This window comes from Phymastichus coffea, unplaced genomic scaffold (assembly GCF_024137745.1).
Source record: "Phymastichus coffea isolate CEN01 unplaced genomic scaffold, Cenicafe_Pcof_1.1 PCOF00096, whole genome shotgun sequence".
Taxonomy (NCBI): Eukaryota; Metazoa; Arthropoda; class Insecta; order Hymenoptera; family Eulophidae; genus Phymastichus; species Phymastichus coffea.
The window spans coordinates 563979-588401 of record NW_026706907.1 but is presented as its reverse complement, the minus strand read 5'-3'; the positions used below and the strand labels follow the sequence as shown (position 1 = coordinate 588401).

General features: G+C 47.2%; 6 protein-coding genes across 14 annotated transcripts; 4 read left to right on the top strand and 2 right to left on the bottom strand.

Annotated features, from left to right (window-relative positions):
- Positions 1–215: 215 nt before the first annotated feature.
- Positions 216–3329, bottom strand: LOC131669759 (vacuolar protein sorting-associated protein 33B). 3 transcript variants are annotated; one of them, XM_058944879.1, is made up of 7 exons: positions 3197–3329; positions 2110–2420; positions 1828–2039; positions 1263–1769; positions 955–1191; positions 574–890; positions 216–501 (listed from the first exon to the last, which is right to left on the bottom strand). In XM_058944879.1, the coding sequence occupies exons 2-7, from the start codon at positions 2265–2267 to the stop codon at positions 238–240; spliced, it is 1695 nt and encodes a 564-aa protein (XP_058800862.1). In that variant the 5' UTR covers positions 2268–2420; positions 3197–3329; the 3' UTR covers positions 216–237. The 3 variants fall into 3 exon arrangements, with proteins under 3 accessions (XP_058800862.1, XP_058800861.1, XP_058800863.1); XM_058944878.1 differs by lacking the exon at positions 3197–3329 and adding an exon at positions 2713–2804; XM_058944880.1 differs by lacking the exon at positions 3197–3329 and adding an exon at positions 2713–2804 and having other exon boundaries at positions 1000–1191.
- On the top strand, positions 2432–3164 carry LOC131669762 (uncharacterized). The gene is made up of 3 exons (XM_058944883.1): positions 2432–2626; positions 2699–2827; positions 2895–3164. The coding sequence occupies exons 1-3, from the start codon at positions 2610–2612 to the stop codon at positions 3022–3024; spliced, it is 276 nt and encodes a 91-aa protein (XP_058800866.1). The 5' UTR covers positions 2432–2609; the 3' UTR covers positions 3025–3164.
- On the top strand, positions 3054–3555 carry LOC131669761 (phosphatidylinositol N-acetylglucosaminyltransferase subunit P). Its single transcript, XM_058944882.1, has one exon. It carries the CDS (start codon positions 3054–3056, stop codon positions 3438–3440), a length of 387 nt encoding a protein of 128 aa, XP_058800865.1. The 3' UTR covers positions 3441–3555.
- A 74-nt stretch (positions 3556–3629) lies between these two features.
- Positions 3630–4999, top strand: LOC131669760 (proteasome subunit beta type-6-like). The gene is made up of 5 exons (XM_058944881.1): positions 3630–3872; positions 4026–4093; positions 4168–4299; positions 4374–4648; positions 4745–4999. The coding sequence occupies exons 1-5, from the start codon at positions 3777–3779 to the stop codon at positions 4870–4872; spliced, it is 699 nt and encodes a 232-aa protein (XP_058800864.1). The 5' UTR covers positions 3630–3776; the 3' UTR covers positions 4873–4999.
- A 193-nt stretch (positions 5000–5192) lies between these two features.
- Positions 5193–12845, top strand: LOC131669757 (sodium-coupled monocarboxylate transporter 1). 3 transcript variants are annotated; one of them, XM_058944870.1, is made up of 14 exons: positions 5193–5338; positions 7221–7756; positions 8036–8087; positions 10076–10143; positions 10218–10372; positions 10450–10590; positions 10661–10769; positions 10851–10960; positions 11039–11225; positions 11285–11371; positions 11466–11554; positions 11622–11732; positions 11815–12001; positions 12087–12839. In XM_058944870.1, exons 2-14 carry the CDS (start codon positions 7250–7252, stop codon positions 12141–12143), a joined length of 1860 nt encoding a protein of 619 aa, XP_058800853.1. In that variant the 5' UTR covers positions 5193–5338; positions 7221–7249; the 3' UTR covers positions 12144–12839. The 3 variants fall into 3 exon arrangements, with proteins under 3 accessions (XP_058800853.1, XP_058800854.1, XP_058800852.1); XM_058944871.1 differs by having other exon boundaries at positions 5202–5338; positions 7217–7756; positions 12087–12840; XM_058944869.1 differs by lacking the exon at positions 5193–5338 and having other exon boundaries at positions 7208–7756; positions 11815–11896; positions 11977–12001; positions 12087–12845.
- A 173-nt stretch (positions 12846–13018) lies between these two features.
- On the bottom strand, positions 13019–24022 carry LOC131669758 (putative fatty acyl-CoA reductase CG5065). 5 transcript variants are annotated; one of them, XM_058944875.1, is made up of 9 exons: positions 21782–21929; positions 17846–20562; positions 16202–16563; positions 14966–15282; positions 14637–14887; positions 14347–14557; positions 14086–14271; positions 13425–13694; positions 13019–13356 (listed from the first exon to the last, which is right to left on the bottom strand). In XM_058944875.1, the coding sequence occupies exons 3-9, from the start codon at positions 16535–16537 to the stop codon at positions 13275–13277; spliced, it is 1653 nt and encodes a 550-aa protein (XP_058800858.1). In that variant the 5' UTR covers positions 16538–16563; positions 17846–20562; positions 21782–21929; the 3' UTR covers positions 13019–13274. The 5 variants fall into 5 exon arrangements, with proteins under 5 accessions (XP_058800858.1, XP_058800860.1, XP_058800856.1 ...); XM_058944877.1 differs by lacking the exons at positions 17846–20562; positions 21782–21929 and adding an exon at positions 23546–24022; XM_058944873.1 differs by lacking the exons at positions 17846–20562; positions 21782–21929 and adding an exon at positions 16625–17250.
- Between the last annotated feature and the right edge of the window lie 401 nt (positions 24023–24423).

The window sequence follows — 24423 nt, the reverse complement described above, 5'->3', positions numbered from 1 at the left end:
GGATGATGGCATTGATGATGAATAAATCAGTGTATTTGTTCAATAAATGTTTAATAGATCATCAGACATCATTTAATAGAACACTTTCATTCACAATATAAAAAGATAAATTTATATGTACAATTTTTATCATAAAATTATTTGTAACTTTTATATATTACATCTTTTTCTTCAAAAATAAATATCATATACATTTTAATTGAAATGAGAATAGTTCTCTTGTGAGTAGTTGACGAATCAAGCGTTTTTCAGACTCTCAATCATTTTTGTTCCTGTTAAAATGCAATCTGAAACCAAGACTAATCGAATACCAGCTAATTTTTCTATTAGTCTACACGCGCATATTTCACTGTACGTTATACCGCCAACCACGCAAACAACTACTGTTTGAGGATTGATTGGTCCTTGATTGCCACTGAAAACACATCCCACAGTGTTAGTTAGTTCTTCAAAATTTTTTGGATCTGTTGCTCGAGTAACGACTATGCTTAAAACTTGCGCCTAAGATAAAAGAAAAAAAAAGGAAACATTTAAAATTTTGAACATTTAGCTTATATAACGAAGATTACTTACTATAACTGGTATGTAAGATCCATTAAAGACATAACTTGAACATGTGGGTCCCTTTACATCAACATTTTTTAAAGGAAGCAGTTTGAGACGTTTTGCATTAGCAGTCCATTTACTCATCCAGTTGGGCAGTCTCATTATATTTTCAGACTTCATTGCTAAAAGACCTGCAATTTCCATTTTGTAAAATAATGGTATATTTTGATAACCGTGAGCATGTAAATGTGCTTTTTGTAAAGACTGTATTTCATTGTTAGTCACTCCATCACTTGTTATTGATAAAAGAGATAGTAATTTCAAACTTTGATAAGGATTGTCATCTGTAAAAAAATTTATAAGTTATTCTGGGTATATTCTTATGGAGTAAGGAACTAAAATGTTTACCCATATTTCTTAAAATATAATCTAGGCATTCACTTCTTTGGCTACCTTGGAGTGATGAAGTTTCTACAGACTGCAAAACATCAAAATTCAATGAAAATGCATTAATAGCTGCTTCACATGCACACAAGTGGAATTCCAGTTCTTGTTTAGTTTTAGTGGTTTTTTTTAGTGTTGTTTTAATATAATGGCCCATCTCTGACACTTTCATTGATTGTAAATTTATATTTTCTTGCTCAGCTAAAAAAATAAAATTTATGAAATTAGTAAAAACTTACTCTACAAGTTAAATTAAGTACAAATATACTTACATTTAAGTGCTTTAGCTTTCTTTCTTAGCAAATCAAAAGCTTCACAAAAATGTTTGTCTCTCACTTCACTGTACACTTGATCCTTTACTGGATCTAATGCTACTTTTGATTTTTCAAAGGTTACTAATCCAATGTTTATTTCCATGACTTCTCCTATCAATCCTAAATAAGTAACAGGTTTCAACAATGTAGAAACAAAATCCTTATTCCTGTCCATTATAATTAAGGCACCGATTTTTTCCTTTGGACTTGGTGAGCTCAGAGATTCATCAATTGCAGGAATCATTTTCAAAATTTGTTGACTATGTTTTCCCAAAGCAAGACTAAAATTTGGGGCTCCTAAGATCATTCGCAAAGTCCACAAGCTCTTAGCTAAAGCTGGAAGTAAGCTTGTATCTTTGTGATAAAACAAGTCAGTGAACATTGGTATTTCTAAAGATAACACATTTCCATCTATTCTAATCAACTCCCAAGACAATGGTCTCATGGTAACTTGACCATACAGACCTAAAAAATAAAAATTTTAACAATATTTCAAATGAGTTTATCACAAGCAAAATCTTACCATTTTCTTCAAGTAAATTATCTAAAGCTATAGGAATAGAAGGTGCAATAAGAAGATGATGTGAAAGTCCAGAAGTCTGTAATATTTCAGATCTAATTTGATCGAATGCATGTTGACAAACAACTAAATCACAGCTGAGTACATAAATTCTTTGGCTATTCGTTGGCCTCAAGCCTTGAGTAAATTTGAACAATTTGTCCACACCATATTTTCTAAAAATTCGTAGACAATGTAATTAATAATTACTCAACGTTGCAAAATCTAATCAATGGTTGCATTTACCTTAAAACAGACACACCGACAAAAGAGTCGAGTATTTTCATCAATTTATCTTCAATAATAAAGTCTTTAGTGCCGGGAATGGCATCTAAAATTTCCACAAACTTCCTCTGACTTATCTGTTGAAATGCACTTAATCGATCGTCCAACGTTATGTCCATTTTTTAGATCGCTTTGCCATAAAAAATTATTGAATTTGGTCTTTCTTTTTAGAAAACAATATCGTTTTCTACAAATTCTGCCTAACGGTTATCAATGAACAGTTGGAGTTGTGATAAGGTTAGATACACCCGCCATCATGTATACATTGTAACCTATTGTAAACAACGCGTGCGTGAGAGAGATCTTCTGATCTAGAGACAAATAGGTTCTATTTGTTTCTATGAAAATCTAATGATTTATAATCAGTAAATTGAGGCTTCATAGCGAGAAATTCAAATGTAGAAATAAAACTGTATCGACAGCAAGACAATCCTGAGCAGTTATATAAATTGTTCGACGTCATGAATGACCTCGAAGTGTATCCTTTCAATGTTACAATGATTATAAAACTAACTATTTTCAAAATTACGAACCTTAATAAAAGTTTTAGTAATTTAAATATACCTTTTCCTACTGAAAGAGAAGCTGATGTTGCTTATCAAGTGTTGAGAGTTGATTCAGAGCCTTCAAGGAGTGGTGTTACAAAAACATTAACATTGGAGTCTAATATTATAAAAGTGTAAGTAATTTGCAGAACTTTCTTAAATATTTAACAGGCTTAATTAACCAAACAATAAATATCACAGTACATTCACTGCCAAAGAAGCTCGTAAAATCAGAGTAGGATTAACTTCATTTTTTGACTCGCTACTTCTTGTTACACGAACCATCCAAATTTTTGGGCCTCCAACTGCTACATATGATCACTATCAATAACATTGTATAGCAAATTATTCAGAAACAAGATGTCTGAGCGTACTCCAGCTCCTTACAGGCCAAGATCAGTGTATGGATATGCTATGTACATAGGATTCAATTTTTTGTTGTTGTTGTATCTTATTTGGGCATTTATACCTGATGTAATTTTACACGAGACATTAGGACTTACATATTGGCCATCCAAATATTGGGCAGTTGCACTACCCATTTGGATTTTAACTGCTATCGCAGTGTTTGCTTTTGCTATTTATCCTGCCATCAATATGTCTATGACTCCAGAAATCGATGATCCAAGAACTATTATCGATGAGCATGGTTTGGAGCAAAGGAACAGTATTCCTGGTGGCATTCCACCAGTGTCTGACATACCAATTACTGAAGTTTGTAGAAAGTTATATTTGTACAACGAATGAAATAAAACAATGGTTTTTATTACAATAAGTTTACAATTTATTCTCATCCGTAATCCTCGCGATATTTTAAAAGCCGTGCCAAAATATTTGGGAGCAACTATATATTAACTTAAGAATAAAACTAAGAGTAAAAATTAAGCCGCAAGCCGCAAGGATAGGCACTGTAGGTAGCGCCACGATCCGCAACAACTCACATCGACAATCTACCGTCACACTCACTAGTCAACACCGTACGAACATACCGCATAGGTATACTGTGTTACCCTGTGTACGAAAGAGAGAGAGAGAGAGAGATTTTACATTTATTGTATGATTGTAATTTATATTAAATAAATAATGGCATATGCAATCGGACCTATGGTGCCAAGTGCCAATCCAGTGACAAACCCTTCTCTTGTGCCAGATTGGGCAAATGCTGAACATAGTACTGGAGTAAGTTTTCATTCTCTATTGCATTTGTATAGGTTAGGATGACTCTGCAAACTTGCATTTATTAAAAATATATTGATGATTTAATGGATAAGTTTCAATTAAAAAAGATTTTAACGAGTTGATCAACAATTAAGCATTATGATTTTTCAACAGACCTCGATTATGGCTTGTGAGTTTGATGGTGGCGTTGTCGTTGGAGCGGACACTCGTTCTACCACTGGGTAAGCAAATTAATCAACATACTAATTATCTCTTTTTGTTTTTAAGTTGAATATTAAAACATTACATCTTGCAGTGCATACATTGCTAATCGTGTAGCTGACAAATTGACTCGAGTGACAGATTATATTTACTGCTGTCGCTCTGGATCTTCTGCAGATTCTCAGGCTATCTCAGACTTTGTCAGATATCACTTGTCATTTTACAAGTAAGTACTTACTAAAAACTCAATATATTTATCAAGCCAGTGAATTCAAATAAAAAGTAAAACTTGTCTTTCAGGATGGAATTAGGAATGGAGCCACGAGTGGAGACTGCAGCAAATCTCTTCAGAGAAATGTGTTACAATTATCGTGAAAGTCTGATGGCTGGTATTCTTGTAGCTGGGTGGGATCCAATCAAAGGTGGTCAAGTATATTCAATACCTCTTGGTGGCATGTGCACAAGAATGCCAATTTCCATTGGTGGCTCAGGCTCAACATATGTGTATGGTTATGTAGATTCACATTACAAGCCTGGCATGACCAAAGATCAGGTGGTCGAGCTTGTTACTAACAGTAAGTACATTCCAATAAACATACATTGTTCTTGGTTTCACGTCATTTGAAAAAGAAATTCGTAATTAGGTAAATGTTGTCTTTTTCTTATTACAGCTTTGGCTTTGGCAATGTCGCGCGACGGTAGCAGTGGTGGTAGCATTCGACTTGGTGTCATTACCAAAGATGGAATTGAACGTCAATTGATTCTCGGCAACGAACTGCCTAAGTTCTGGGAAGGATAAACTTAAAAATAATAAACTTTTTACTGTTATTCAAATCATAAGTGAAACATTTCTCATTCGAAGCCTTTGATAAAAATAAACAAAGCGACATTCAAGTGTCACAATGGATTTATGAATTTTATCCTACTTAGTGTATGTCCTTATTGATCCTTATGTTCACGTGGATAGAAGATAAAAAAAGAAGAGGCACACAACATAAAAAATGTGCAACTCGAATTCAGGCCGAATTATCCAATTGACCGATGACCAACCTTATTGTGTGCGGGCTAACGAGAAAATCGCTACACGCGACCACCGGCGTTATAGGGCCTTTTTGTACGCAACGCAACTTCAGTCGTTCGCGATCATTTGGATTAAACGTACACGGGGTTCTATCCCCCATCGAGTTATGACACGCGCGATTTAACGGAGTTTGTCAATACAAAGATCGTTAACGGGATTCACTGCTATTGGAGTTTTATTTAAAGTGAGATGTTTTTTCTGATTTACTATGTGACTTTTTGATGCAATAGAGTTTACATTAGCATAAGATATTTACTTAATTTAATGGAAAATTTAAAAAATTAATAGTAATATATAAGTAGAAAATTCATAAGCTATTTCAACATCCAACTTAAATCAGTGAATTTCACAGCTAATTTATACTTTTATTGAGATACTGAAAGTATTGTTTTAATTTTTCTAAATTGAAATGAATTTGATATAATATTATTGTTCTAAATTAAAAAATATTTTTCTTTATATTTAGGAATATTTTTCCGTTTCATTCAAATTTCTACTGATTCAACAGTATTTAATAACATTGCTATGAAATTTTTAAAAATAAAATGAGAAACAGAAGGATATTACGAGATTTTCAGATATTTTAAATATAATACAGATATTTTTCAATAAAAAAAATTTGCAATTAAGTCTGAAAAGATAAGATTGACGATAAGAGTACGAAACGGCAAAACAAAAGAAAAAATCCACGAGCTTCATGGGCGTTTATGTGACAATTGGAAAATTAGTTAGAACGTAGAATCGTTTTCGCTTGGTCGGTGGTTCGATGCAAGGACATTATGTCATTGCTCTGGATATAATGATCTGTCACAATTACTCAATCGAATTTTCGCATTATCAAATCTAGCTATCTACTACTAAAATTGAAAATTACCGATGAAAATGTATTGATAAAAAAAAGTACGCGGAGAAAGAAAAAGCTTTACATGCAACTACCATTTACATTAAAATCGTTAGTTAAATCCATGGATACAAGTCTCATTTTACTTCTAAACGTTTTTCCATTCGATCCATTCGTACTTCAGTTCTCAAAGATAAGCAGATCGTTGATTAAAGCATAACGAGATTAATCGCACAACCCAACATGCACGTTTCGCGCAATAAAACGCGGGAGTTTCCCTGACAAAGAGCGTAACACACTTATGTTCTAAAGCAATTGAAAATAACGCGGGGACTCCCCCTCCCACCCTTGGTAACAAGATAAATGCCTTGCAATAAGTTAACAGGATAATTTTGCCAACAACAGGCTCGAAAATTCTGCTGCGAAAAAAAATATTAGATTGGCAATTACGCTCGATCAATTTTATTTCTCGCGACATATATAACACCCACTCGCCCGAGGCGTTTCGCGATAATAGTACATTACGATACAAGTGCGGGAAAGTAGATTCTTGTGTCGCGTGGCGTTTACACCCGAGCGAAGCGAGGGTGGAAAGGTACACAAGACGAGAAACTCTTTCCCGAACATGTGCCGTATCGTATTTTTTGATACGACGTGTGGAAAGTGCGATTTTCAACGCACGTTTTTTGCCGAGCGTGCGGGAAAAACGCTCGCGCCGTACGATAATTTTGAGACGCAATGTAATTTCAAACGCATCGATTGCCATTCACTCGGATCATGCTTACTACATCTTGATAGCGACGCGCGATTTGTCGTGCGTCGCTATCAGCGAGCTCGTGAAACATTACGTTCGGAGCTCGGGTCGAGTGATTTCGCTGCGCGCTCTGCGTGCACGCGTACAGCGAGGCCCGCAGGCACTGATTTTACGCGAAAATTAGCCAAATACGAGTATCGATAATCTACTTGTATAGAAATTTACGAATTCCGCGCTCAGTTACCTTTTACGCTAAGAATAGAAATGTTTACACCGGGTGAATATTCAAGTTGACTTCAGTGATATTCAGTTGATTCAATTCTGTTTGCATAATGTAATTCTTGAAAGCCATCCGAACTCGCGAAATTGATTCCTTTTCAAATTCCTTCTTATCCATAGTTGAAGTTAGAGTCCAAACAATAATATGAATAATGCTCCGTTGCGGCTACTCGTCGCTTGTTCGCAAGGCAGCGTTGGAAGAAAGCCATCGACGAGCGGTCATGTCGTCACCCAACAACGAGCCGCTTCCCCCGGAGTCGAACTCGGATCACGAGCTGCCGTCCAAGTTCGCGACTGTGGACATGCCGTCGGTCCAAGACGTCATCTACTCTCTGCAGAACTTCGGCATAGTCGACTACTCGATCTTCGTGGCGATGCTGGCGGCGTGCGGCTGCATCGGCGTGTACTTCGGCTTCTTCAAGCGGTCCCGTGGTGAGGACGAGTATCTGGTGGGCGGTCGCAACATGAAGACCTTTCCCGTGAGCATGAGCCTCATCGCGAGCTTCATCTCGGGGATCTCGTTGCTCGGCACGCCCACCGAGATCTACATGCACGGCACCAGCTACCTCTGCATCGGCTTCGGCGTCGTCCTCGTCGGCTTCATCATGTCCAACGTCTTTCTGCCGGTCTTTCACGACCTTCGACTGACCAGTACCTACGAGTACCTGGAGAAGAGGTTCGACAAGAAGATCCGGATTCTGGGATCCGTCCTCTTCGCCATCGGCATCGTAAGTTTACGTGAACGCGCTTTCCGGGTCCAACGGATCGTGCGACGTCATCAAGCGCGTCGTCCAGTATCGGACAAGCGGCACTTCGATCATAGCGATCTGCAAATGTCCAATTGGCGCTATACTGGCGTCAATCGTAGTCGAGAGGTCGAGCCGCGATGATGTCGCCGACAATGCCGTCGCGGTCATGATCCGACACGCAAATTAATGCGCGGCAGGATGTGCAGGCAGTTCGCCTCCCCCCTCTCCCCCGAACTCGAGTGCCATTCTCTTTTGCAGATCACATGGCTGCCGATCGTCATCTACGTGCCGGCGCTCGCTTTCAATCAAGGTAAGCGCGCGCCGCGCACCGCGTGGACGTCGCTCTCTCCTCGGACTGCCGCCGCGCGCGCTGGAGCTCGCGGACAAGAGGCCCATTACGGGAATTGACTGACAATGCCGCGCGAATTGACCGGGCCATTCTTCGGCTATTAATAGCCGCTCGTGGGTCATGTGCGCGCTTAAACCGGCTCGAGCTTGTGGCTTCGCGCTGCTATTTATAGACGCGCGCTCAATTATCCTTTCGCTCGATGGATCTCCGATGCTCTCGAAGACGCGCTCGCATTCGAGAGAGCGCCTTTTTTTAATGTTCGGATGCTTTTCATATTCTCGGACTCAGCTATATATGGGTAATTCTAGGCTATTTCGATTGACTTGTAACCCTTAGGTTACGGATTTTTTTTTAATTTGGCACAATTGTTGTACACATAAAACTGAGATTTTTCCCAAATTTTGGAGACGATACATTAATTATATCAAAAGTTATTAACAATTAAAGAAAAATGATAAAAAATTTTCAAACAGCTATATTTTAAAAACTAATAAAGATATCGAAGTCGGATTTTTTTCAAAATACTTATAATGCCTTCAAATTTCGAAATAATTACAATAAACAATAAAAATTTTTTTTCGAAAGTTATTAACTTTTTGTTTAAACAATTGCTAATATCTCAAAAAGTATATTTTTTTTTGAAAAATTCTTGCTCCTACGTATTCCTGAGGATTTTTGCTATCGAAATCAATCATAAAATTCAAGTGCCCGACATATCGGAAAGCGTAGCCCTAATCAAAAGAAGACGCCTCGGCGTAAGGCTGCGGTAGCGCTCCAGCGGACTCACGGTCGAAAGGTACTTTAGCTTTAATCTAAAAAACTAATAAAGATACCGAATCGGAGTTTTCCCAAATTACTTATAATGCCTTAAAATTTCGAAATAATTACAACAATAAACAATAAACATTTTTTTTCGAAAGTTATTAACTTTTTGTTTAAACAATTGCTAATATCTCAAAAAGTATATTTTATTTTTTGAAAAATTCTTGCTCCTACGTATTCCTGAGGATTTTTGCTATCGAAATCAATCATAAAATTCAAGGGCCCGACATATCGGAAAGCGTAGCCCTAATTAAAAGAAGATGCCTCGGTGTCCGGTGGCTGAGGCGTCTTCTTTTGATTAGGGCTACGCTTTCCGATATGTCGGGCCCTTGAATTTTATGATTGATTTCGATAGCAAAAATCCTCAGGAATACGTAGGAGCAAGAATTTTTCAAAAAAAAAATATACTTTTTGAGATATTAGCAATTGTTTAAACAAAAAGTTAATAACTTTCGAAAAAAAATTTTTATTGTTTATTGTAATTATTTCGAAATTTGAAGGCATTATAAGTATTTTGAAAAAAATCCGACTTCGATATCTTTATTAGTTTTTAAAATATAGCTGTTTGAAAATTTTTTATCATTTTTCTTTAATTGTTAATAACTTTTGATATAATTAATGTATCGTCTCCAAAATTTGGGAAAAATCTCAGTTTTATGTGTACAACAATTGTGCCAAATTAAAAAAAAATCCGTAACCTAAGGGTTACAAGTCAATCGAAATAGCCTAGAATTACCCATATACCGTCTAATCAGCTCCGCGTACATCTCGGCTCACGAGCTTGACTAAAAGAGACAGTCCAAGATCGCGAAATCCCTTACTCCAACCGTGATCAGTCGATCAATAATGCCCGATTGAATCAGTCAGACGTAGCCAGTGAAGTACAAGTTGTACGATCGTTCCGAACTTAACAAATGCATCTTTCTTCGATCCGTAAACTCGATGTCGTCCTTATTTAATAATGCTCGTACAATCGAGGGGTGCTGGTGGCGGTAGACGAGGGAGGATGTGTCCATGTGTGTACGATGGGGGAGGGGGGGGGGGGTGGCGGAAAACAACTTGGCACCGAGCTAGAAGCAGCCGCGCGAGTGGAGAGCGCTCGCGATTACGCTGAGTGTGTTCCACAGTGACCGGAGTGAACATCCATGTGGTCACGCCGTTCGTATGCGTGGTCTGCATCTTCTACACGTGCGTGGTACGTATATCGATATAACGAGCAACGGCGTCGGTCCGCGGCTCTGTCACCGTCTCTTCCGTTCGTCACTGCAGGGTGGACTGCGCGCGGTGGTGTGGACGGACTTCGTCCAGATATTCATCATGTTCGGCGCCATGATACTCATCGTGGTCAAGGGCACGTCCGACCTCGGTGGCTTCTCCACGGTCCTGCGACGGAACTTCGACTCCGGCCGCCTCGAGTTACCCACGTGAGTTTCACGCGCGAATCCCCACCCTCGTTCTGGTTTTCGTCAGGTCACACAGTCTGGTTTTCGTTCCGGCGCAGTGCCGACTGGAGTCCTCTGACGCGGCACACCATCTGGTCGCTCGTCGTCGGCGGCTGCGTGCACTGGCTGCAGATATCCGCCATCAACCAGAACATGATCCAGCGCTACCTGTCGCTGCCGAGCGTGGAGCACGCGAGAAGGTATACGCACGGGCGCCGCGAGACGCGAGCGATCGACGAGCGATGACGCCGCGGCTTGATTGTCCGACAGAGCTCTGTGGACCTTCATCGTCGGAGTGCTACTGCTGATCGGCACCTGCGGCTACGCCGGGATGCTGGTCTACGCCTGGTATCACGAGTGCGACCCCCTCACGACGAAAGTGAGTGCCGCAGCCGGGCGTCGTCCGCCGAGCTAGACTCGAGCGCGCGGGCGTCGGCTTGGCTATTGGCTCGATTTTCAGCTCGCCCGAGCCAAGGACCAGCTGCTGCCGCTGCTGATGATGAACGTGCTGCGCGACCTGCCGGGACTGCCGGGACTGTTCGTCGCCGGCGTGTTCAGCGCCGCTCTCAGGTATGCGCGGCCAGCCTCGCGGCGTACGTGCAGCCCGGGACAAGTGACGCCACGTGCATGCGTCTGCTTTGCGCGCAGCTCGCTGTCCACGGGGCTCAACTCGATGGCCGCCGTGGTGCTCGAGGACTTCGTCAAGCCGTTCCGCACGCGCCCGTTCAGCCCCAAGACCGTGGACCGGCTCATGAAGCTGACCGTGCTCGTGCTCGGCGTGCTCTGCACCTGCCTCGTGTTCGTGGTCGAGAAGACCGGCTCGCACGTGCTGCAGGTAGAGTATACGTGGCGAGCTGCTCGATGAACCGTGAATCCGGCGAAACCGTGTTGCAGCTGTCGATGAGCTTGAGCGCCATCACCAGCGGACCTTCGCTCGGCGTGTTCGCCATGGGCGTGCTACTGCCGTGGATAAACGCCAACGTACGTAAACGCGCGCTCGTCGCTGCCGCGCGCCCCTGTGACGCTGCGTAGTAAATGTCTGTGTGTGTGTGTGTGTTGTTTCGGCGAACGGCAGGGCGCCCTCGTCGGAGGCCTCAGCGGCCTCTCCTTCATGGGCTGGATCAGCTTGTCGGCCGAGGCCGCGATCGCCAGCGGCAGAATCCGGTTGGTATTACCGCGCGCGAGCCCCCGCCGACGTCGCTCCTCACGCACGCGCGCATCTTTCGCACAGGTTCGACGAGAAGCCGGTGAGCGTGGAGGGCTGCACCTACTCCTTCCATCAGGCCGAGAACCTGCTGCTGCTGCTGCCGCCCGAGACGCTGCTCAACGATCCCGAGGAAGGGTGAGACTGGTGGCCTCGATTGCTCGGACGATTCGCGATCTCATCCGCCGCGTGAAAGACGTATGCGACGAATTGGTTGCAGTGAGCCCTGGGCGGTTTATCGGCTGAGCTACCTGTGGTACACCGTAGCCGGCACACTGGTGACCATGAGCGTGGGCTTGATGGTGAGTATCGTCTCGTCGGAGAACATTGACAAGCTCGACCCAGCACTGGTTGCCCCCTTTGTACGCAAATACCTCGCCAGGCAACCGGCTCTCCAACAAGTCGAGGTGGGCAATATTACTATTCTGTTTATTTTTATTTTTCACGGCGCGTCACTCGCTGCAGATTCAATGTTATCCTCGTGATTTCAAGGTCATGCGAACGGATCACCAGCACGAGGAGAACAACAGAAGTTCAACGGCGCTCTAGCATTCCATCGATTTTTTTTTGTTACAAAAATTAAGTGGAAAGGAGATGAATTGAGTGATAAAGAAGAATGGATAAGTTAAAACTAGGAATCTATTTGGGTAATGTTGTTGCTTAGTCTTCTTTTCTTAACATGCACATTTGCCTTGGGGATTACATATCGTAGATTATATATTAAAAATATATAGAGTTGTTATCCGCGTAATAACACGACTCCTCGTGTGTGATACTTTTTTTTCGGAAACACTATTTTTTACATACACTACGTTTGTTATTGCAATCAAGAGTTATCCCATATTCCACATAGTTACGTGTAATTGTTTTACGACTAATACGTTATATAAGTACATATATATAATAACGCGTAAAAAATATTGCTGTATGCCGTTTTGATATATTAAAAAGGCAAGTGTTTGTTTACTGGCGGTGCTTGTATAAATGCAGATTGTTTTTTTCTTCTTAATACTTATGGCTCAAAAATCGCACCTTCGTTATAATTTTTTTTTATCAGTCCATCCTCGAGCACACATAGTACGTCACTACATATTTGTATGAATTAATGTATGACAACTGCAGTAGTAAAATGAAATGTTGCACGTAGGCAAAGAAGCTCCACGCGAAATCAAAGCTTCTTTTGTCATTCCTACGGCTTACTTTTGTGACTGGATTTTCTTTCTGTACAGTGTATAAAAGGAAATAAAGAGTGTGTTTAAAGATATCGGCTGTCCAGCATTGATTTCGTACTCGACACTTGCATCGATTACAAGCGAGAGATAATCGTAGTTTCCTTTCCTCGCGTGCACGTGATTGCGACGCTCGTCGTGCGGTTTTACGTCTCGTCCGCGTTCACGGACGAAAGCTCGCAATCTCGTGAAATTACGCGGCAAGAGGAGAAAGCTCGCGTGCGCCCGCCGACGAGGACGATGATAAACAATTTGCATTGGCCGAAATCGATTTGACGTCTCGGGGAGGAGAAAAGTATCGAAAGAGAGGTTTAGCAGAGAGACAGAGAAGTCCGGAGCGAAGAAGGAGAGGGATGGCTCAGCAGATGAGCGCGATGGCCTGGTAGAGCTTGAAGAACCGTCGCCAGGGCTGCAGCAATCGGTCGATCAGCCTCACCAGTTGGATTATCCGTCACCGAGCGCTCGCGCGAGCGATGATCCTCAGCAGCAGGTACAAGCTCATCAGCTGGGTGAACCTGCGCACCCAGTACAGTCTGCGCGCAGGAGGTTCGCGCGTCCGATGAGCAAAGCTGGCCGAGTGGAAACGCGCGTGTATACTCACTTGACGAGCTTGCTCCTCGCCTTCGCGAGCGTGTCGGGGCTGTCCTTCAGCACGTACTTGCGGATGCCAAGCACGTACTGGTTGACGTAGGTCTCCCAATCGATATCCGCGATATCGACGTTGTAGCGCGGCTGGGCGCCGTCGACCACCGAACTCTTGATGCACTTTATCAGCTCCTTCATGTTCTCCACGTGGAAGTACCACTCGTTCACCGCGAAGAATTCGCCGTTCTTCGCGGCCCTCAGCGTGCGTTTCGTCATCTTTATCATTCTGCCAATTTGTCAATTTTTTTTCTTTCTTTTGTTCAGCGTCGCGAGTATAATGTCAATCGCGCGTCTCGAAAATCATTTCGTTTGAGAACATTTACGTAGCTTCGCGCTGTGATAAATGTCATTTCGAATTCAAATGTCAAATGTATATGTGTACGCTCGTCTGCATCAGCGACATTAAATAAATCATCGATACCTGAACGTCCGTCAATAATCAAACGCAAATGAAAGAAACTAAGTAAAATGGCGTAAATAAAGAAAAACTAATAACGGTCGGGTATTTGCTGCGATCTTAGATGAAAGCAAGTTTTTGCATTAACTCGATTGGAACGGGACAGATAACCATGGAGCAACGAAAAGAAAAGAGAGAAGGAGAGAAAAAGAGACGTTACTTTGGCTTGCTGCCACGGCAGCGAAGGATGAGGTCGATGACGAAGGCGGGCAGGAAGTGCAGTATGGCCACGGCGAGCTTGTGCAGCAGCTGGCTGGAGCGGTAGGTAACGTGCGGGTACCACATCACGTACTTGGTCGGCGACTCTATGGCGTACTTGCGCGTCAAGTCGCCCATCTGGCCCCACCTGTGCGCACACGAGAGTGTGTAACGAAGCTCGAGCGAGCGCCGCTCGCGCCGGCGGAGCGTTCGCGGCCCTCACTTGACGGGGTTGAAGCTGCCGCTGGTGCAGTTGTAGACGCGCAGCGGGCAGGCGTCCGCGTCGGCGAAGCGCTGCGGCCTGGAGGTGGCCACGTGCCAGGCGGCGCAGATGAGCGTGTCGACCACGTAGTCGACGGGCACGATGTCGACGACGCACTGCGGCTCGCAGACGATGCTCCTGATCGTGCCGCGACCGATCTCCATGAGGATGCCTTCGGAAAATTGGCCGCGCGGCGTTAATCGTTAATCGTTAATCGTTACCCTCCTGTCGCGGCGAGTTTGCTTGCTCACCGGTGATGCCGCATACGTTGTCCACCCAGCCGGGGTACGGCTCCTGGAAGGCGGCGCACACGATGCTCGGTCGCACGATGGCCACGGCCGGCAGTCCCGCGCCCTTGGTCAGCAGCACCTGCTCGGCCAGGCCCTTAGTCAGCGTGTAGGTGTTTGGGTGCTTGCCCATCAGCTTCTTCTCCAGGATCGCCATTGTCTCGTCGTCCAGGTTCTCGCACATGTCCATCACCGTCTGTGCCTTCACCTTGGTGCTGCAACGTCAATGTCACAGCAGTTTCGACACCCTCTCTCTCTCTCTCTCTCTCTCTCTCTGTCTCGTGGCGACTCACCTGTAGACCATCTCCTGGATGTCCCTCAGATCGGCGTTGCTGTACGCGGTGCTAACGTGCACGAGGCACACCAGATTGGCCATGCCCTTGCACAGGTCTACGATGCGATCCGTGCCGCGCGTGTTCAGGTTCACGGCTAGCTTCAGCGGCTCGTCGAAGCGCACGGTGGCCGCGCTGTGGAACACGATGGTCACGCGCTGCATCAGCATCGTGCGGTCCTCGAGGCTCAGTCCTAGATCGGGTAGGCCTACGTCGCCTTTGATCGGCTGGATCTTATCCAAGGCGCCGGGATACTCGCAGCGGAGACGATCAAATACCTGCGTCGAGCAAAGTGGGGGAGAGACGTTGTCGATTTGGTCTCTCCGGAGATCGCAAAGTCAAGCCGTTTGTCTCTCTCGCACGGTTAAAGCGATTTCCGGCAGTCGAGCCTCGTCGTTTTCGAGTAGATACGAGTGTGAGATTTGACGAGCCAACGAAAGGAAGCGCAGCTGCATCGGCCGAACGCGAAGCGTGGCTTCGCGCATCGGCGAGTTTTCCAAGCGACGAACGCGAAGCGGCAGGTGTTTCTCTTGCGTTCCATCTCATTTTCCAACGAATGCAGCGAATCCAGCGTGCCGCCTCGTCGCAGCGCGCGCAACAGCGTGGAAATTGGAGAAAGTCGTGATCGACGAGTGGCGCACGAATTTTTCACTCCACGTAACGCGCCGCACGGCGATTAGTGCTCGCCTTAGCAGTGCGCAGACAAAGAGACGCGGAGCCCGATAGTCAGATGCGACGATCACGGAGACGCGGCGGCTTCTTTGCGAGAGAACAATATTTAAGACGCCGTTGCGCTCGGATTGATCGTTTGCGGCTCGTCTGGGCGAACTACGGCGCTAATTGCAAGTGTCGTCGCGCGCTCGTTATCGATCGGTCGCGGGTCGGCTCGCGTTAATTGACCGCAAACACTGCGCGAGGAAGAAGGAGAAAGGCGAGGAAGGGCGATCAAGCGAATCGGCAGTGCATTAAGGCTATCGATTGGGGGCGCCCGTCGAAAATTGCCCTCGAATATCGCGCCCGAGGACTGTCCGCGGGCTCGTATTGCCGCAATCGATACAAGAGCGACGTCGAGCGACCGAGCTGCCGAGGCGCGAGCGCGAGCTCATCCTCGCGCGATCGATACGGTCGCGCACGGGGACGCTCGCGCGGGTCGATTGGCGTCGGCGTCGCGGCTCCGGGGGACGTCCGCTTACTCACGGGATTCTCGAGGAACTCGGTGAATCGCTGCTCGATGCTGCGTCCCCTCTTGGGCCGCACGAGTATGAAGATGGTGGACACGCGAGCGCACGAGCGCAGCAGTTTCTCCAGCAGAGCCTTGCCGAGGAATCCCGTGGCGCCCGTCACCAGGATGATCGCGTCGGCGTAGAACGCCTCCACGGCCGAGCAGCTGTTGCTGTTGCTCGTCGCCGAGCCGACGGCCTTCTTCGACTCCTGGGGGTCCGGCGGCTCGATCCTTGCCTTCGGATTGCTCGACGGACACTCGGCGTTGTTGTTGTTCGGCTCCGCCATTGTCTCCGCGTTCGTCGTGCCCATGCTCACAGCGACGCGGCTCCGTCCGGCTGAAAGAAAGGCGCCACGCAAGCTCGTCAGTTCGCGCGACTCGCTGGAAATCGGAGGCACTACCGCGAAAGAGAAGAGTCACTAATGAAACGAGGCACGCCGCTGCTCCGAGTAGTCGCGCTGTCGCTCGCTTTGTCGTCAAGTTCATCTGCACAGGCGGATGTAAATCGATTAGGAAAAAAAAAGAACTGCGAGCGAGCCCCGGCGGAATTAAATACGCCTAAGCGATGACCAGCGGGAGAGAGAAAAGCCGTTAAAAGTTGTGCGCGACCTCATCCAATCGAGCGCAATTCGCAGAGCCTCGGTGATCGCGATAGCCAATCGGATGAGATGACCGAGCGCGCGACGCGAGCTGATGTCGGCCCGGGCTGCTCGAACTATTTCCGCGCGGATGTGCATTCGAGCGCGTTCGCGCCGCCTCGCCAGCCGCTAAGGTGCATATAGCTTCGTTAATGATTCAGCATAACCTGCAAGCCGCCGACGCCCGAGTGCCCGAAGAGCCGGGGTCCTCGGCGATCGCGACAACCGGAGTGTGGCGATCGCGCGGTGCCGCGCTGGCGAACGGCCGCGACCGCGGGCGGAGCGAGACTTCACTGGCACTCACACTCCGGAGAAGAGACGAGAGCGAGGGTCCCGTGCTCGCGGGCGCGCGAGACAGTGAGCGGCGAGAGAGCGCGCGTGCGATCGCTGCGAGGGTCGCGCGCTTACTCGACCTCGTTCGCGATTATACCGCCCGCGATCGATATCGGGCGGGAGAGGGACGGCGAGCGAGTCTATGGTCAACCCTTAACGGCGATCGAACGCACGGGCGCGCGGCCGTCGCTCGCCCGCGGGAACGTCGCCGCGGCGCTGCGCTCACGCACCTTTCCTCGGCGATTGGCGGCTCCTCGCTCGCGCCACTTTGCGTATGCATCGGTACCGCCACCCCCCCGCCCCTCGGCGCGCTGCTCGCCTGATTCCCTTTTACTTGTTTCCGTCGCTGCGCGGCGAGGCGAGCTGGTCGTTAGATGGCGGCACCGATAGGGGACGCGCGTACGTGTCAGGCTCTTCGATTGCCGCGTTTCGCCTCGTTTCGTGCGCGATTGGCTTCCACGCTGCCGTGTCACCTGCGACACGGAATTCAAAATACATCGCCGCCGGCTACTGGACGCACTGCCGTATTTTTCTTTTTCTCTTCCCTTTAGTCGCATTTTCGCGCGCGCGCGCATTTATGATTTTGTTTCCCTCGAGCGCATTCGACGAAGCCGACGCGGATAATGTCCGGAGAGAGGAAGAACTTACCTTCTGTACACGGCGGGCAGACGCTCGACCGGGAAATGCTAGCCTCGATGCAGCCAGTTAGCCGGGGAACGAGAGGTGAGGCGATCTCGCGCAAGGACGGGCAAAGGGTCTCTGCTTGGTGGCTGCAACTCTTGCGGAGACGCGTGTGGCTCGCACGCGTACGCGCGAGATGCAAGTGAGTTGCAGGCGCGTTTTTCCCATCGCTGGGAAGGAGCGGAGCCGAGATTACGCAAACGTTGCAAGGAGCGACGGGGCGGGAGGGAGGCGCGCGCGACCCGGAAGCACTTTCTTCCACGAGCAAGGTGAGAGTGGTCCCGTCGGATAAAAGTGAGAGTGTGCTCTAGCGAGACTCCGCAGCTGGATGCACACTGCGCGCCGCCGATCTCCCCAGCCCCCTCCCCCCGTCGCGTACGCTTTGATATTCGCGCGGCTGACGCAACGCTTGTGGAAACCTTTAATATATTCGACGTTCATACGGTGTGTATGAATAAAAGGAGCACTGGGAATCATTCTATTTCAAGGGTATCGCGAGACATCGCGGCGCAGCGGTTATCTTTTTTTAGGACGATCCAGTGCATTTTACGGAATCCAATCCACGATGGGTGAATCAAGCCACTAACGATACATAAGAGCATAATACAAAAAAATAGTTTATGGACACGAAGGAACCGATCTATATTTTTGGCGCGAGGGGACGCAAATCCGAGCACGGCATTATACGTCCGAGGCTTTCAGGTATTGCGCCGACAGAGCCTAATAACCGTACAAACGCAAGGCGAGTCCCGAGGTAATAAAGGGCCGAGGCGGCTCTGAGCGCGCGCTGTAATCCTCGCCGCTCGGCGCGTACAAAGGGCCAATAACTCGAAACAGAAAAAGCTCTATCCGCGCGCGTATCGGATCTCGCAGGAGACGCTGCCGAGCGCGAGCTTAAAAATAACACGCCGACGTTTCTTCCCCGTCGCGCCAAAATAAACGACGTTATCTCGCCAGGGGGTAATGGAGCTCGATTGTAACGACGCGCGTAATCCAGCCGCGACTCGCGCGAAAAGAAAGAAAAGAAGTGAGAACGGGAAGTCGCGCAAAACGGAAATTTCCCGTGGGGAAATCCGTCGCGTCGAGATTTCGGCGGCCGCCGAGCGCGCGACGTCGCGGACTGCGTCGTCGGACACGAGCGGCTTTCGCGATTCGCCGCGCGCGCGCTCCGAATCGCGCGGGGTAACGGGTCCTGATGCCGCGGTGACATCGCGCGCACACGCGTGACGACGCATCCGACGCCAGCGAGGGCTGCCTGAAATACTCGCCGCGCGGGCTTATCTGTCGCGATCACGCGCCGCGACAGCGCGATCGAGTTACGCTCTCGATCGCGATGCTCCGGTGAATGCCAATTGACCTCGTTTCTTTATTTTCCTTCTTTTTCCACGGCGCCCGTTTCTCGCGATAGCGTCCTCGGCGTTGCTTGCTGAAAAATGAATAGTTATGCCGAATTTCGGGATTGTTTCAACAAACTTTTCGACGGATTCAAACGTCCGTAAGCCGTTCGCGCGGCATCTGCTTTCGAGTTTGTCGCGCTTTCAGTAAAGATCTCGTCAAATTGACGACGTTATTCTCGTGCTTGTGGCAGGCTATTTTTCATTTTGCTTCTCAGCTCAAAGTACAGAAACGACGTAACGTATATTCGAGAGACCAAGAGCAGAGAGGCAATTTTCTCGCACTCACGCACAAGCGTAACTTTCCTTTTTTTCTTTCGTTCTTTATCGTACGTTCGCATTGTCGACGGCACTCAACGGCGCCGCAGTGACCGAGTGCCCTGTGCGTATATGGAAAAAAAAACAAAAAAAAAAAAGCACCAAGCCACGGGCCACTTTTGAAAAACACATCGGCGCGCATTCCGTTGAGACGCGATCCCGATGAGATAACTGATATCCAATCGAGCACTTCTTCGCCGCCGCGCGATCGCATTCTTCGCGGAGCCGCGAGTCCGCGGGGATACGTGCGTATATTATGTTGATTCGGCGCGGGTTTTACCAGATCCTTCAAATCGAGCGCACGCCCGTAATTTTTCGAGTTGATCATGGTCGCACGTGCCTTTCACCGCGCACTCTTGTGACGACTCCCGGTCTGCCACTACCAGAAATCCCGAGGCCACGTCGAGAAAGAGGCTGACGCGTTTTCGTCGATCCGACCAAGTGCGTGCCGATTCGAGTTACTGGTGTCCGACGGTGCCCGAAGAATCGTGTCTCGCTCAAATTTTCGTGCCACGCGCAGCTTGCATATAAGTGTATTGCGTACATAGATATAACTCTACTACGACGAAGCTGCGAAATCAAAATACGCTCGCGCTGATTTTTATTGCGAACAAAGTGGAGCAAGATATGGTCTCTGCGGGACTATCCGCGTCTATCCCGCGGAGTAGCGCCGGGTGCAGAGAAACGCGCGCGCAACAGGCGATCGATCGATTCGCCGAGCTTTCCGTGCGCTGGTACATACGGGTATATACGTGCAGCGTCGCGTGGCGAAAAGAGAGCGCGCGCTCGCGGTTCGTTCGCCCAAGTGAGATCTGTTAAAAATTTCTTCCGGCCTGGATTCCACTGGAGGGGTCGGATAGTCTGCACAAGTAAAAGTTCGTCGTCGAGCGTCCGCGACGATCGCTCGAGGAGTCGGCTGCCGACCTTTCATTTTCAGCTCCACTATGGTGTATTGATACTCGGCATTGGGCTCTGCGAATAAAATTTGACGAAATTTGCTCGCAATAAATTTTGGAACTTTTATTTCAGTTGCAACTGCCGTATTTTTCTTGAGAAATTTCGAATTAAAATAATTACCAACTGATTTTTACGTGAAAACTCAACCGTTGACCTACTTCCCGGTGACAAAAGCGCTGCCAACTCTTTGGCAGTTAGCTTCTTCGTCAACAAATTCAATTTCTATTTTTTTTCATAGTTAATTTTTTTCCATTCTATTAGCCCGCTTGGCTTGTGCAAAGAACTCGGTTTATTGTTTATGATTAGTAATATTTATACCAAATTTCAAGTCAATTCGATTTAATTTACTCCTATTATCGTAAAAACAAAAAAGGTCTATCTTTAGAGAAAAATTTTTTTTTACGAAAACTGATGCATACAAAAACTTGAGACTTACAAGATATTAATTTCACTCATAATACGATACGCCTTCAGTAAAATTTTCAAGAACTTTCCCGAATGATTTTTCAAAATATAATTTTTTTTTCGACATTTTGTTACGTAACTTTAAAATGGAAGTGGTTAGAGATACGATTTTTTTTTTCAAATGAAAGAAAAATAAAATTACTACGAAATTCCAACATCAAGTTTAACGAATCCCATGTATAAGATAAAAAATAATTGAAAAACCAAATTGCATACTTTTTCAAAATCAGTTAATTTTGATTTATTACCAAACTACTCGATAGATTTGAATAAATCTTTTTTTTCCTTCACGTGGTAAAAACACGTTCAAAAAACCTTTACGTGTAAACTTTTACCATGTAGAACGTAAGTTATTGACAATGATATACATATCATAAACACACTCATTGTAACAATTGTATTTTTAGACTTCTGATAACCTTAAACAAACTTGTAAAGTGATTTTCGGCAAAACAATTTTTTCATGGAAACAATACCTTCTCTGTGAGAAAGCAATACGTGATATACACGCACATGTTTACTCTGAATAGCCAGAGTAATAAAAGGTAAAAATATAAGTCTCATTGCAGTTGAGGATACTTTCGCGAATCTACACTAAAGGGAAAGTGTACGATTATGCGAATAAGTAGGCCAAGGGATAAATTAAAGACTTTGGTACGTTTACTAATTACGAAATTGCAATGAGAAATGCAGGCTCGATTAGAAATCTGTCCTTCGTGCTAAAGATTATTGAATGGTCATATGCAATGCTTAATAGCTATTCGCTTACCACAAGACGTCGCTTGCACACATTGCCGGAGAAGGAAAAAGCCTCCTAGAGCAACGCAGTGCCAATGTCTCGGTCGTCGTCGATTATCGTGCGTAATCGTCAGCCAGGTCGACGGACGTGGCTGAGCCTCGTCACGGTAGCTGACGCAGACAAGTAGGATGACACGGACACGGCTGCACGACCGCCGTCGGGCACGTGCGCGTAGCCCTCTCGTTTCGTGCAACTGGGGCACACTGGTACGAGCGCAGGATTCACCAAAGCGCGATAGACCTTGATGAAGCAAGGCATCAAGAGACGCCGATGGGCTACCTCGTGACCTACGCCGCAAGGCAACGCAGCGGAGAACGACGCAGAGAGGCTTAGTGCCGTGCGTTGGCGAACGGAAACGAGAGAGGCGCTGGGACTAACTCGGAATGACGGAGATAACACCGCACGCGCGGCGGTTTTCCGAGCGTAACTGGCCGGCCGACACGATCCTCCGCTTTTCCGAGAAAGCCAAAGATCACAGCGGGAGGAAACATCCTAGCAATATTGGGCCGCATCGCCGAACTCATCAGTCCGCTCCGATTCTCGGCTACCCCTTCCTTTTATGATGGCAAACAAACAGTCTAAGGTCATACTTGTTTAGGTTCAAGCGAAATGGTTGTATCGTCACGTGCTCTCTCTCTCTCTCTCTCTCTCTCTCTTATTTAATTTCTTTTATACCGCCAATTGTATACTCGTCAAAGTAGCTTGATTACGCTCGTTCGTCTCGGTAATCCTGACGAACGAATTCCAAAGCACGAACGTTATCGTAAACTCTGATATCGAGTACTCAAACGCAACGTTGTATTTGCGAACAGAGACGAGTGGAAGGCTCGCCTCTGCCGAGCGCAAAAGTAATGATTTGCAGTGTTCGTTCGTTGAGTGAAAAATCAGCCGCTTTTTCGTTCGAAGCCGCCGAGCGCGCCGCCAAAAGCGCAACTTCACCGCTCGTCGCGTCGTGCGTCGCGGGATGCTCGCACGCCAGTCCCAATCGGCGGCCGATACGGAAGCCCAAACTGCATCTCACGGCCTCGAGACCGCGACAAGGCGAGCCGAGCTCCGTCCGTAGAGCGGCTTCGCACGACTCGCTCCGCTCTTGTTTGTCGAGACGCGCGATTATTGCGCTGCCCGCGCGCACTGCTATCAACGAAGAAGGGTTCGGCCTCGTTCTCTGTTTTTCTTTTTCGCGCGGTGCTGCCTTCCGAAATCGCGCCGGCGAGATAAGCGAGAGACGCCGACCGCGGGAGACGCGTTCGTCGGCGGGCCAGAGTATCGCCTAAAACTGACGTTGCCATCTCTTTTCCCATAGTATCTCTCTCTGTCTCTCTCTCTCTGTTATCCCTTTCGGCGCCTAAGATCTTTTATTTTCTCCGCGATTACGTGTCGACACGCTGTCGCCTCGTTGATGTACGTATCGCGACGCGCAAACTTCGCGTACGTACACGCATCGTCGCGGCCGACGGACGAGTCTTTGCCATCGATTTTGTTGAACTAAGAACGTGTTGCATGTGCGTACTGCTTGCCAATACGATTTTCGACGCGCATTCCTCGACGCCGATCAGTCGAGGTCGCCGCTATTTTAATTGTGTTCCGTTATCAGGTTCGCGCGAATTCCAATTGTCATCGGCTTAGCATATTTTTTTTTTCCTGAACAGTTTTCTCGCGAAAAAGTCGAATGAGCGTCGATGATTTCTCAGTCGTCGGTTTGATCGTTGCAAACGTTTTGCTTTTGTTACGCACCTGTAAATTGACAAATTCATTTAGCGAAGAAACGGCAGCGCAACAAACTCCAAAATTGACGAGTAGCACTCCAGGAGCCGGTTTCGTGCAGCTACGACCTACAATTTCGGCAATTCATCGGGCAGAAGCAGCGACCACGTTGTTCCGACACAGAAGTGTACGACGACCCTTTTGATGCCTGTCAATGCCGATGATAGCCTTTGATGACACTAGGCATCAAGAGACAGACGAATGCATATCCGCAAAAAATGAAACGAAAAATGCGTTTTTCCGCAGAGACACTTTGGAGGGTCAGTCGCAGACAGGACTGAAAAGACCTTGGCCATATCGACGCGATTATCGCTCGAACATTTCGTGTCGTCCGGCGGCGGGCGGAGGTTATCGTCTTCGTTATCGCGGCCGCCATCCGCCGCGCGCCCGTCTAAATTTAGAATCCAAAAGGAGCCGCGGGCCGGAGAAAAGCCATGTATGCTGATCGCGGCTTTGGGTTATTCCCGCGATGCAGCATTGAGCGAAACCTGATGGACCGCGTAAGCGCGACGCAGGCTGGACGGCGCGCGGCGCCAACTGGCCGCGGACACGTTCCTCCGGGACTCGTCGATCTCGGATTCCTGGCGCGGCAAAAGAAAATCGCGGCGACGGCCGGGGACAGCAGCCGGGCGCACCTCGGTCGCGTTGAGTCGCGCAACGCGCGCGCCAACCACTACGCTGCGTGAATCACGCTCGCGCGAGAAATCCCCCCGTCGGGCAGACGAACGCTGAGCGCGCGAGACGCCCACCTGTCGGCGAGAGAATGAGAGAAAGAGAGAGAGAGAGAGAGAGAGAGAGAAACACCCTTTCTCACCGCCGCGTAGAGACAGAGAGGGAGAGAGAGAGAG

Bases quoted from the DNA above. Each gene is read 5' to 3' on its own strand.
- LOC131669759 (XM_058944879.1), bottom strand. From the start codon at position 2,267: ATGGACATAACGTTGGACGATCGATTAAGTGCATTTCAACAGATAAGT. The intron at 1,770-1,827 runs GTAAGATTTTGC...TTTATTTTTTAG, and splicing joins TAATTTACTTGAAGAAAATG to GTCTGTATGGTCAAGTTACC. The intron at 891-954 runs GTAAACATTTTA...ATTTTTTTACAG, and splicing joins TTATATTTTAAGAAATATGG to ATGACAATCCTTATCAAAGT.
- LOC131669761 (XM_058944882.1), top strand. From the start codon at position 3,054: ATGTCTGAGCGTACTCCAGCTCCTTACAGGCCAAGATCAGTGTATGGA.
- LOC131669757 (XM_058944869.1), top strand. From the start codon at position 7,250: ATGTCGTCACCCAACAACGAGCCGCTTCCCCCGGAGTCGAACTCGGAT. The intron at 10,591-10,660 runs GTATACGCACGG...ATTGTCCGACAG, and splicing joins AGCGTGGAGCACGCGAGAAG to AGCTCTGTGGACCTTCATCG. The intron at 11,897-11,976 runs GTGAGTATCGTC...ATACCTCGCCAG, and splicing joins CCATGAGCGTGGGCTTGATG to GCAACCGGCTCTCCAACAAG.
- LOC131669760 (XM_058944881.1), top strand. From the start codon at position 3,777: ATGGCATATGCAATCGGACCTATGGTGCCAAGTGCCAATCCAGTGACA. The intron at 3,873-4,025 runs GTAAGTTTTCAT...ATTTTTCAACAG, and splicing joins ATGCTGAACATAGTACTGGA to ACCTCGATTATGGCTTGTGA. The intron at 4,649-4,744 runs GTAAGTACATTC...TTCTTATTACAG, and splicing joins GGTCGAGCTTGTTACTAACA to CTTTGGCTTTGGCAATGTCG.
- LOC131669762 (XM_058944883.1), top strand. The intron at 2,828-2,894 runs GTAAGTAATTTG...TAAATATCACAG, and splicing joins GAGTCTAATATTATAAAAGT to TACATTCACTGCCAAAGAAG.
- LOC131669758 (XM_058944873.1), bottom strand. From the start codon at position 16,712: ATGAACTTGACGACAAAGCGAGCGACAGCGCGACTACTCGGAGCAGCG. The intron at 15,283-16,201 runs GTGAGTAAGCGG...TGCTCGACGCAG, and splicing joins CCGAGTTCCTCGAGAATCCC to GTATTTGATCGTCTCCGCTG. The intron at 14,888-14,965 runs GTGAGTCGCCAC...TTGACGTTGCAG, and splicing joins ATCCAGGAGATGGTCTACAG to CACCAAGGTGAAGGCACAGA.